Source organism: Juglans microcarpa x Juglans regia, chromosome 3D (genome assembly GCF_004785595.1).
Source record: "Juglans microcarpa x Juglans regia isolate MS1-56 chromosome 3D, Jm3101_v1.0, whole genome shotgun sequence".
In the NCBI taxonomy this organism is placed as follows: Eukaryota; Viridiplantae; Streptophyta; class Magnoliopsida; order Fagales; family Juglandaceae; genus Juglans; species Juglans microcarpa x Juglans regia.
In genome coordinates this window covers 25,442,233-25,454,073 of record NC_054598.1, presented here as the reverse complement: position 1 = coordinate 25,454,073, position 11,841 = coordinate 25,442,233, and the positions used below count along the sequence as shown (strand labels likewise).

The 11,841-nt window shown below is 34.6% G+C and overlaps 1 protein-coding gene across 1 annotated transcript; it reads right to left on the bottom strand.

Moving 5' to 3' along the window:
* Positions 1–3,732: 3,732 nt before the first annotated feature.
* LOC121256216 (1,4-dihydroxy-2-naphthoyl-CoA synthase, peroxisomal-like) lies at positions 3,733–8,415 on the bottom strand. The gene is made up of 9 exons (XM_041156903.1): positions 8,048–8,415; positions 7,752–7,874; positions 5,660–5,761; positions 5,509–5,547; positions 5,042–5,140; positions 4,760–4,807; positions 4,517–4,612; positions 4,306–4,428; positions 3,733–4,107 (listed from the first exon to the last, which is right to left on the bottom strand). The coding sequence occupies exons 1-9, from the start codon at positions 8,318–8,320 to the stop codon at positions 3,991–3,993; spliced, it is 1,020 nt and encodes a 339-aa protein (XP_041012837.1). The 5' UTR covers positions 8,321–8,415; the 3' UTR covers positions 3,733–3,990.
* Positions 8,416–11,841: the final 3,426 nt, after the last annotated feature.

The window sequence follows — 11,841 nt, the reverse complement described above, 5'->3', positions numbered from 1 at the left end:
TCCGTAACAATAACTCTATATACTATGGAGCATATGCAACAGTTAGTCTGGTTATGTAGATTCAGTTTTATGGAGATTCTATCTCACGTTATGTTGAACTCAAGTGAACCTTTTAAGTGAGGAAGTACTATTTATAGTTATGAATAATATTGGGATGTTTTAGTTTATTTTAGCATAAGTTCTTATGAGGTTATGGGTCAAGAGGAATTTGCAGCCGATGAGGTTGGCGTGCTCAGGATCAAATTCCAACAAGGCTTGACGCCACAAGATGCAGCAGCACATCAAAATCCTCCAAGCATTTTGGTGGAGTTGCGCGGGGGCTAGGCCAAAACGGTCTAGTAAGTGGTGGACAGGGCGAGGAGATAGCTACCTAAGCCTGCAAGAAAACATGTTGGGGAAGAGGGTGACCTTTGAAGCCTAACCCTCACAATCTACACCCTCTAGCGTGGACCAGGAACCTCAAAGGCCACCAATTCTGGGACATGGAAGGTGGAGGACAACGAGGACATGGACTTCGAGGTGACGTCTGAATGCCTGTTATGCTCGATGAAGAACTAGGCAGCCATACATACCTCAAGAGGGTCTAATCACCCAAGAATTTTAGATTGAATTACCTTCTTAGAAGCCATTGGGATAGAAAGAAATGGCTCAGGAGGAAGGAAGTAGATGGAAAGCAGAATGAGAGTCTTGAGCAAGAACAACAAAAGTCATGGATGGCAAAAGTCACAATAAAGGGAGCAAAGTGAGCACGGTGCCCCTTTAAATAAGAAGGATGTGACGATTGACGTCCATCACCCTGTGGCAGAAAGAGGGATATGGATTGGCTCAAACTCCGTGAAGCATATAGTACGAAGCGACGTGGGTGGGAGCCAAACAACATTCCCAGTGAAGTCTAAGGAGCTTAATCGTCAGATTAGAAGAAGTGACTTCAAAATAAAAACAATTCAATGAGAAAAGAAAAGGAGGGAAAGGAAAAAGAAGAATGAGTAATTAAATTCCTATCGAACATGGTCAATAAAAATTGGCGGGATAAATGGAAGGGATAAAAACCCCTAGCCCAATAGGTTGAGCCCAACAAGAGATAAGAAACCCATCTCATGGCTCAGGGATCCATTCGGCCCAACCAAGAGACCCACAGAAAGTAAGAAGTCCATCTCACAACCCAAGGACCCATTCGGCCTAGCCAAGAGACCCTCGAATTGGTGAAAATGAGGATCGAGAAAAGATGATGAAGTTCCGACAAGAGTTGACAAAGGCAAGTGCCATAGACAAAGGCCGAGAAGTAGCCGACGTATCAGTCAGAGACCCACGTCGCATTCATTACCCTTCTCCAATACGCTACATCACCTTAAATGCTTTGGGCACACCCAAGCCAGTCATGAGTTGTGGTCGTTGGAGGACGTGTTGGAGAAGCAAACATCACCCACACCCTAAAAGGGGAAAAGGCGGGCACTGCAGACACAGGCCGAGGGGTCACCAACGTATCTATCAGAGATCCATGTCACATTAAATGCTTTCGGCGGCCGGAGTGTGAAGGTGATGGGACTGCCCCTGACAACATGTGCAAGTTGCTCTCCCCATACCACGTATAAAAGCTTACTACAAGGTACATTCGAACTCAAGCAAACATTCCATTGACAATACCATTAAAGAAAACTGACTTAGGCAGTTGAGGGTTCCCAAACCACCCCTGAGCCTCCTTTGAATTTGTGTTTGTACAGAAAAGGGAGCCAACCCCTTTGGTTACCTAAGGAGGCCCTGTTGTGCGTACGAAATACATCCAAAACAAGGAGGTTTGGTCCAATCATGCCTGATGAATCTCTGTGATTGTTTAGAATACTTAGGCGAACTTGATCGAATTCTTTTTACATAACAAGTTGCCTTACTATCTCAAATTCTTTATCAGATTCTGAATCGAGAAGTGTCTTTTTACCAAAAAGAGAACAATCCTTTGGGAGAAAATAAAAATAATAATAATAATTTCACAAAGAAACTTGTATTGAAGTGAAACTGTTGGGAAAATGTTTGTATTTTATAGTGAAAAATAAAACGGTTTGGAAAAATATGACTGTTAAAAGAATATTTCCATTGAAAAAATAGGACTATTAAAAGAATATGACCGTTGGAATAATATAAATATTAGAAAAATATAATTTTTAGAAAATATCACGTTTTAATTTGTGTGCCTTTTTTAATAGAGAATAAATATTTCAATTACCATGAAAATCTAAAAGCAAAAATGAAAATTAGAAATAAATATTTTAATAGAATAAAGAAAGATTTAGAGAGTTTGTAATTTGATGTTATGTAAAGTGGCTAGCTAAAGTGAAAAAGGTGAATTCTCTAAACAAATCTTAGTCAAGATCTAGCCATTTCATTTCCAATATTTTTAAAAGGGAAATGTTTTAGTCACAAAGAGATCTCATAAAAGTAAATTTATAAATTGACGTGGCTTGATATCGTACAGTCATATTATAAGACTACTTTTATTGTAAAATATAGATCTAATATATCATATAAAGTTACCTCTATTTATTAATTTACTTTCATGAAATTTCTTTGTAATTGTAACACTTCTCTTTGTAAAAAGGGTGTGACTACAACAAATGTTACAATTGAATGAATTGTGAAATTTGCGTCTTGCATCATCGATCCAAGGGAGATAAGTGGGGTTCCCTGTACGTAGCCCAAAATGCGTAGGGGAGAGGATATACTCACTCATTAGTCATTACATTAACTCAAAATAATTAATTCCTAAAAAACAGCAGAAACATATTTTTAGATAATCGTTACCCTTTTTTATTTTTTCATGAATAAGATTTCTCTTAAAATTAAGAAGTGAGATATGAAGGAAGATGGTGAAGAAATATCCCACCAAAATACTATGTTACAATTAATCAATACAATGGATATAATTAAAAGCAAAAATTGACAATATTGAAACCAAAACATTGATTTTTAATGCAAGAGCACGAAGAGTTTGGAGTCATATTGTGGTAGAGAGCTACAACACATATATAGTTGATTGCTTCAAAGCTTTCCATTCAGTTTTCCACACTATAGTCCTCTAGATCGTAGAAATGAGAAGACTGATATCTATTTTTGACAAAAAAGAAAAAAAAGATGATAATCTCTCGAATAGAATAATATCGAAAAGTGATTATTCAATACAGGAGGTGCATGGCTCCTTTTATGGTCATACTGATTAAGTGGCAAAGGCTGGTAGATGGATAACGCTATATCAATACGGTAAGATGAGAGTACAGTATATATCATAACTCTAAGTCATCTTGATCTGTATTTTTATTTTAAGATAAGATTAGTCTCAACTCACTTTCACACCAATATATATATGTTGACTGCATGGTAGTAGAATTCATCCATCGTTGAACCAATTCTCACTTTTCGAAATGACGAATTCAAGGACTGATACATATACTACATCATTACAATATAATAAGAGTTGGATGAATGTATAATATATTATCTTTTCCTTTTATAATATGGCATAGGTGTAATATGCATGACCACCACGGCAACAAATGATTATGACGTTTTACTGAAAATCATTTTGAGATTTCTCTCACTATTTGAATTTGATAAAACAGATGTAATAGCAAGTTATTGACAATTATAATTAATTTCATTTTTCATCAGTTGAATGGATAAATTAATTAGTAGATGATGAAATTCAAATTTAATAGTAAGTGGCCACCATGCATGGTTCCGAAATAATTGTAAAAAATAAATTGCCATAGTCTCGATCTTTTTATTGGAATGGAGGTTCGTCTCCTAAACAAGTTATCTAAATGACAAAAACAAAATCAGCAATGACGTACTAAGAAATAAAACGCAGATGATAAGACTAGTGGGCATGCAATAATCTGAAATTCCCTCCATTGCAAGGAAAGAATTAGGTCATATCAGCACCTAGCGACCGAGTGATCTATAAATGATGCTGGTAAAGCCATGAAAAGGAGTTGCACAGAATCAAGGCCTCCATGGAAATTTTGAGAAATCGGGGCGTTTGTGTTCCAGATATGCTGTCTTCCCTGCAATACCTTCTTCGGAGCCATAAAATAGGAGTGTAGCATCTCCAGCAAGTTGCTGCAAAAGAAAAACAAAATAAATTAGTTAAAAGTTTATGCATATTCAAAGGAAAACAAGCAAAAGAAAAGGAAAGCTGCTGGCATCGCAGGATTCAAGAGTCCTGCATTCTGGATTAGTGCAACCCCGTACATGTGCTTGGATATAGTGTAGCTATAAGGATCTTAGAAAAATTCAAGTCATATTTCAGACGTATACCTGAAGCCCAGCATGGCCATCATCAACTGCATTAAGAGCTGATTTCAGCACCCGAATTGACATTGGGCTGTTTCTTACGATCTCCCGGCACCATTTAACTGTTTCTTGCTCTAAACTCTCTAGCTGAAAAAATACAAGAAATTCTGAACATTAACAACGTATACTGTTGTCCTGGTTGAGGGTCTAATTGATATATTGGAAATGAACTCACCGGCACAATAGTGTTAACGAGTCCCATTTTCTCTGCTTCAGGAGCTGTGTAGAACCTTGCCAAAAACCACATTTCACGTGCTCTTTTAGGGCCAATCTGTTCAACAACATTTGATTTCAAAATTCAGATCCCACCACATATCAAGTAGACCTTAGACGTGACAATGAAATAATGAAAGAGCAATGTGATACCAGTCTCATACAAGACAAAAGGCATCTTCACCCTCAATGTATTATGTCTTACCAAAGTGGCCATGATGGAACTTCCATAACCAGCATCAAAGCTTCCAACCTGCCATTATGTGACCAATTATAATTGCATTGGTAATTAAAGGAAAACAGCATGAACAAAGTTACATTTTAACCAAACATCATAAGATGACATGAGTTCATGCTATCAAAAGTAGAAATCACATTATATATGGTTAGGTTTGAAACCTTAGTTATATCTCCAATGAATAAAATAATATTTCAGAAAAAAAAAAATATATATATATATATATATATATGTATATAGATCTTATACCTTAGGACCAGTTTGGCCAAAAATAGCATTATCCGCTGCAATGGTTATATCGCAGACCATGTGTAGTATATGCCCTCCTCCAATAGCATAGCCTGCAACCTGTTTTTTGGAAAAACAAATGATTTCATCGAAGTGTGAGCAGCATATTAAATTTTAAATAGTAGTACTGTGATCGATAAACTAGTCAGGAAGTACTGCAAGTTAGACAATTTGCCGGGTATAATGGCCAAGTTAAATAACTATCTGCCGCGATTTTTCTTTTTTTAATATACTCTGCAGGAAAAGTGACATCAAAAATGGCGAAAAGAAAGACTTTTTGCCATGTTTTTTTATGCCGATTTGCCATACAGCAGCAAGTAGGCTTTCTTTTTCTTTTCTTTTTTTTTCTCAGCAGCTAGTAGGCTTTCAATTGTTTACTACAGCATGGCTATCTTAGGAAAGTGGGCGGTTCTAAGAAGATTACATACCATTGCAATCACTGGCTTAGGAAGGCGACGGATCTGCACCTGGTATTGATGAAACGAAATAAAAGAATGAGAAACACAACCAAATAAGAAGACAATATAATTCTAATGTACTGCTGTATATGAAGATAAACCCAGGTAGGTAGGTAGGTACCTGCAAATCTAAAACATTAAGACGACCAAATTTGTCGTAATCAGCATAACCATCTGCCTTCCTCACAGCCTGGTCACCCCCACTACAGAATGCCTGGGTTCCCTGCACAACAATTAATTGCCAACAACAGTTCATGATCAATGAATTCATTAAAGTTCTATGAGCATGGGAAACATGAAAACATATGTTTAATATTAGTGGCACAGACACTTATATTTCCTGTCGGTAAAACTCTCATGATAAAAGATATTAAATATTATTGGCACACTCAACTCTGAGAAGAAATAGAGTTATTTGAAACGTCACTCTAACAGTACAAAATTAGAAGAAATATTACTGAATACTGTTCAGCATTCACGAGAGACAGCTAGAGGGTTGGCATCAGCCAGGTGGATTATATATCGTGATCATGATCAGAAACTAGCTAGTATGAATCAGTAATTATTCACACAACATATTTCATAATATATGTTGTAAAATAAGAATATTTTAATAAAATAATATTATTTTTACAAGTTAATTTACAAAAATAACATTTCTTTTAAAATATTATTGTGTAAAATATTGTAAAAAATTATGTGTATTTATTATTTTTCTATAAAAAAATTTTGTGCTACACTTTTATTATTAGTTTATCCTATTTGACGTGATGATTTTTTTATCAATAATTTAATATTTTGTTTCAAAATAAAGTAATTTTGGGTACAACGGGATTGGATAAGAATATCTTATAATAGTTGTACATAGTAGTGAAGTAATTTAATATTTGTGAATAATAATAAAATAATAGTAAAATAATATAATAATAATAAATAATAAATAGTAATAAAATAATTTGAAAATATCTAAAAACAATTATATTTTCAAGCATATATTTGCAAATTTTGCTTAAGCTTTTTACAAAAAATGTAGCACCACTAGGAAAAAAAATGAATTTTTTTATATTTTTATGGTGTAGACCATTTTTTTTTTTAAAGGATTTTCTCAAGACTCGTATACTTGAAACTTGTACTAATACTCTGTGGCACGTATACTTGAGGCTCGTATACGAGATATTATTAAGGTCTTGTCTTCATATAGAGATGGTTTTATTTCATCTCATCATTACAAATTTCATAAATTTTCATATAAAATATAATAAACAATCTAACTTTTTCAAATCTCAAAATAATAATAATATTAAAAATAATATTATAATAATATTTTATTTAACTAATTTAAAATCATCTCATTTAATTTTATCTCATTATCCAAACCAGCCATAATACTCTCAGATCTGGCACTTTGAACTAAGAAATATTTAATTACTTTAAACCTTATTCTAACAATACAAAATGACAAGAAATGCTACCGTGGAATCAGTCAATCACCATTATTTTTAAAAGTACTTTAGGAGCTTTTGGAAACAAGAAATATCATCTCATCTCATGATCTTATCTAATTATTATAATTTTTCTAAACTTTTACACAAAATATAATAAATAATTTAATTTTTTCAAAATTTAAAATAAAAATAATATTATAACAATATTTTATTTAACTTTCAACTTTCATCTCATCTCATCTTATCTTATCTCAACTCATATGATAGAAAGAGATAAATTTTATTATTTATATTGTATTTTTCACACTCTCTATCACGTGTGGGCCATATTTTCCTTCAATGAGTGAGTTTAATACATAAAATATTTAATTAAATAAAATAAAGTGTAGAGTTAATATTCGAATTTAAGATATCTATTTTGATATTATGTAAAATTATCACTTATTCTAAAAAATTAAACAGAAATAGATAGATTTTATTATTTATATTATATTCTTAGCTGTATGTATGTGAGTACTCTTCGATATTTATGAGGAGCTAGTATGATTATAGTAGCATATTATTCACTAGTACTATTAACGAGGATTGGTCATTTGATAGTTAGTTTCATAATTTGGTATATATATATATATATATATATATATATATACCGAGACAAGAAGAACAAGAAATTGTTTAGATGCAAAACAAAACGTACAGAGGCATTATATATTGTTTGCAAGAGAAGATTCATAATTGGATGCAAAAAGTTAGGAGATGTAAATATACCTTGCCGGTAAAAATGATAGCTCCGATAGTATTATCATCCCTAGCATCATTAAACGCCACAATCAGCTCCTTTATTGTCTGTGGCCTGAACGCATTACGTCTCTCTGGCCTATTGATCGTAATCTACAGGGGAAAGCAGACAAAAAGCAGAGAATAATGATTAAAATTCATCTAATGCATATATAGGAACACCACGCTGACCCCAGGGGTTAACAAGTGTCTGCCCAGGGTATAAGTTCGATCAGTACGTACTACTCCTGGCTGCATGACATACATGGTATTTAAGCAAGACTGACCTTTGCGATCCCCTCGCCCTCGGCTTTCTCATAGATAATATCGGTGAACTGAAACTCCTTGCCGGAGTCATCGCGAGCAACCGATCTCCACACAGCCGGGTGAGTTGGAACTTCACCGTGTACCCGATGGTAGCTGTCGTTTATATTGGAGGTGTTAGATAACCCGAGGGAACCGGATTCATTGGAAGGCAAATGAACCGGAATGAAGTGTTGGGCCACCGAAGCCACTCTTCTGGACACGGTGTTCATGTCTTGCTCTGCCATTTGTGCCATCGAAGAAGCTCTTCGAGATGACTGTATACTTGGTGTAGCTTGGAGTTTTTTAGCTGGAAGCTTTCAAGCTAGCGTATTCCTGAAAAGGACTGGGGACCATCTTTTATATCTGTTGTCGCAGAGTAAAAAAAGGGGTAGGTGGAAAGGGGGTAGATAGGATACCCAAGCGGCCACCGGAGCGGAGAGTCAGAGAGAGGGTAGTTGGGGTGAAGAGACAAGGCCTGCCGTTCCATAAGAACTATTTGATTGGTCAGTCTAAAGACTGAGAGCTAAGAGAGTAGTTGGAGGAGTACTGTGGGGAGAAGGGAAGGCGCGCGGGTGGTAGTTGGATCAGTACATTAGAAGAGTATGGATTTCTGTTGCACTCGGCCAACACGAAACGTTGCGCTTGAAGCAGAGCCAGAGTGCAAGCAAATCGGACATGCTCCGTCTGCACTCTGCAGCCAAAACAACTACTACTCCGATCCAGCTGTGAGGTGTTTTGTCACGTGCATGCTAAACTATATTTATTTATATTATTTTATTTTTACAAGAGCTGTTAGGGTAGCTGCGTCAAGGAATCGAGCTCGATCTTCAAAGGAACATTTGATAGCAAGACTTCAAATATATAGACAAAAATGCTTGGTGCATGCAGGTGTCAAGCTCATATATAGAAGAAATATTGACAAAACATCTACCCGTCACCTAGCTAGACGACATATATAACTATATACCAAGAAAAAAGAATCAATCATGTTCCCAAGACTCATTAATAATTTATTTCTATTATGTATATGTTCCACGTTCTAGGATGGTAAATTGGTAAAATAGCTGTATCCGCCGCCTATAATGAAATGCACCAATCCGTTGCACATTGGCCCATGGTAACGCATGCAGTGATAACCTCAAATTTCTCCAGAAGTTTCATTTGTCTTTGGGGTTATAATCCCAATCACCCACCTCAAAGTGCCATTAATTAGTCCTATATATTAGAAAATGAGAAGTATTTTAACCACAAATAAACTCTATAAACGTAAACCTATAAAATGACATGACTTAATGTAGTGTATTAAATTGTAAAATTATTTTTATTGTAAAATAAATTTAACGTATAATGTGAAACCATGACAGTTTGTAGATCTACTTTTATAAAATCTTTTAGTAGATGTACTAGCACTTCTCTTTAAAGATGATCCAATACTACCATAATAATGTATAACATCTCGGCTACATCGTGAACGAGGAACATCATCATTAATAATTTCAATCCAAATAATACGGTCTAGGAATAAAAGCAGATGGAGAAGTCCCACCGGTGTCAAGTTCTCAACCATGTTGCTTTGGCAAACTTCACATTTCCAGATGTAATATTGAATATTATCCTTTTGCTCATTACAGATAAATAAAAATAACATTGACCATCAAGATCAGGGTGATGATCTTGTGGTACTTCCCCTTGCAAAACAGAACTCCATCGTGGTTATTAATGTAATTAATATGGTTAGTTTTTTAGCATATACTATTAGGCATGCAACCTGACCCACCCAAGTTGGATTAGGGCCTGACCCGACCCACCAACCAAGACGTGCCAAACAGACCTAACCTGATCCAACCAATCAGAGTTGGGTGGAAATTCTAGTCATTTTTCTTTTAAAATGGTCCAATGCAAAATCTTTTTTCTGTAAAATGATCATGAATAGAAAGAAAGAACTTGTAAAGTAATAAATTTCATTTTGAGGGGATGTTTAATAAAGTAGAGAACCAAGTCGGTCATGAATGGCTCATTTGATCTTTAAGACTTTGGTATTTGGTCACTTATGTACCTAATGTCACTGTATGTTAAAAAAGTCGTCAAATGGAGTAGTATATCAATAATCATATGACATGGAGAAGCATACTAACAATCATATCAAATGACCACTGTAGCGATCACCACTACAGCAATGACTTCATAAGATCCAATCAAACACCCTGAAATAGAAACTCCATAAAAATGAAACACCTGCCACAGTAAATGCATTACCCCTAATACCAACCAAGTAGACAATACAACAAACAAGACCATAATTCAACATTATGATAATCTCGAGCCCTCTTTCCATTAACTCATTACTCATCAAAATGCCACAACCCCAAAAAACCCTTTCCATCATCATTTTACTCTTGCAAATTAAACACCTTTCACAAAAACAAACAGGATGCAACTTCCGACAAAAAGAATGAAAAGAGATGGAAAGATAACACATCAGACACACGACATCCCAGCAAATGATACAAGTCAACACAAAAGTGGTTTAGTTTTTCTAACAAATGAGTGAAAATGAAAATCATACCATCATTGAGACCATAAGTCTTGAGTCACTCCTCATCAACACAAATAAAGCTTGATTTTGGATTAAACTCTAAACAAAAACACATGATGATTATTAAATTACATAAAAATAAATATTATGAAATTTTTTAATAAATATGTGAATAAAAAATAAGTTTATTACTCAATTCCATCTCAAAACTTTCAACATTATCCAATGAGGCACAAAATCAATAGATATTATATCTTTCAACCAATTTTGCATACAAATGAGTGCCTCAATTATTCTTGGAGATAGTGAACTATGAAATGGGTTAAGCACATGACCCCCTGTGCTAGAGGCCAACTCAGAATAAGTAAGGGAGATGGGAATGGTCATCACATCCTGGGCAACTCTCACTAAAATATGATACTTTACTTCATTGATCTTCCACCAATCCAAATTATCAAAATTTGGAGCTCGTGCCTCAAAACCATATTCCAAGTATTAAATGATCTCCAATTTGTTCATTGAATTAGATTCAACAATTTTTTGCTTATGCTCAACCTAAAAACGATGCCGAGAATCAAAATAGGGAACTCCACTTGAACTACCATAGATAGCACTATACTTTCCATACATGTCAATCATCAATTATTTCACTTTACAATCATTTATTCTACTAAATTATCACCATATAGTCTTTTGAACAAAAAAAAAAAAACTAAATTTGCATCTTATATCAAGAACAACAACAAGGAATATCATCAAGCTAGTCTTTTCAATTGATTCCCAATATTTGTCGTATTTTATGTTCATATTCGCCATCATACATCTTAACACAGCTTGATCATTACTTTGACTCATTTTCGATAACTTCTGAAAATATGTATTAGATGTGACATACAAAGGGCCATAAAGTCTTATAGTAGCATCATAAAAAAAATCTTCAAAAACTTTACCAATATTCTAACTCTCTCCCAATCACTAGAGTCTAAAAGTCTTAAGTACACACCATGAAAATAGCGAGAAAAATAATTAAAAATATTCTCCAATCGCAAAAATGGCTTTTGAAATGTTTTTGTTACTTCAAACATGAGATAGTCGAGTTCCATCAGGTGGGAACATCAGGGCACGTAAATTTTGAATAACCGATTTTCTTCTTCTTTATATACTTTTTGAATTCTTTCATTTTTGCTAGAGATGAGCTAACATACTTAACCATATTGCGCACGCTTGTGACTAAATAAT

Coding starts and splice junctions, on each gene's coding strand:
- LOC121256216 (XM_041156903.1), bottom strand. CDS start 8,320: ATGGCACAAATGGCAGAGCAAGACATGAACACCGTGTCCAGAAGAGTG. Junction 5,548..5,659: donor TTAATGTTTTAGATTTGCAG/GTACCTACCTAC, acceptor CATCAATACCAG/GTGCAGATCCGTCGCCTTCC. Junction 4,808..5,041: donor TTGGCCAAACTGGTCCTAAG/GTATAAGATCTA, acceptor ACATAATGGCAG/GTTGGAAGCTTTGATGCTGG.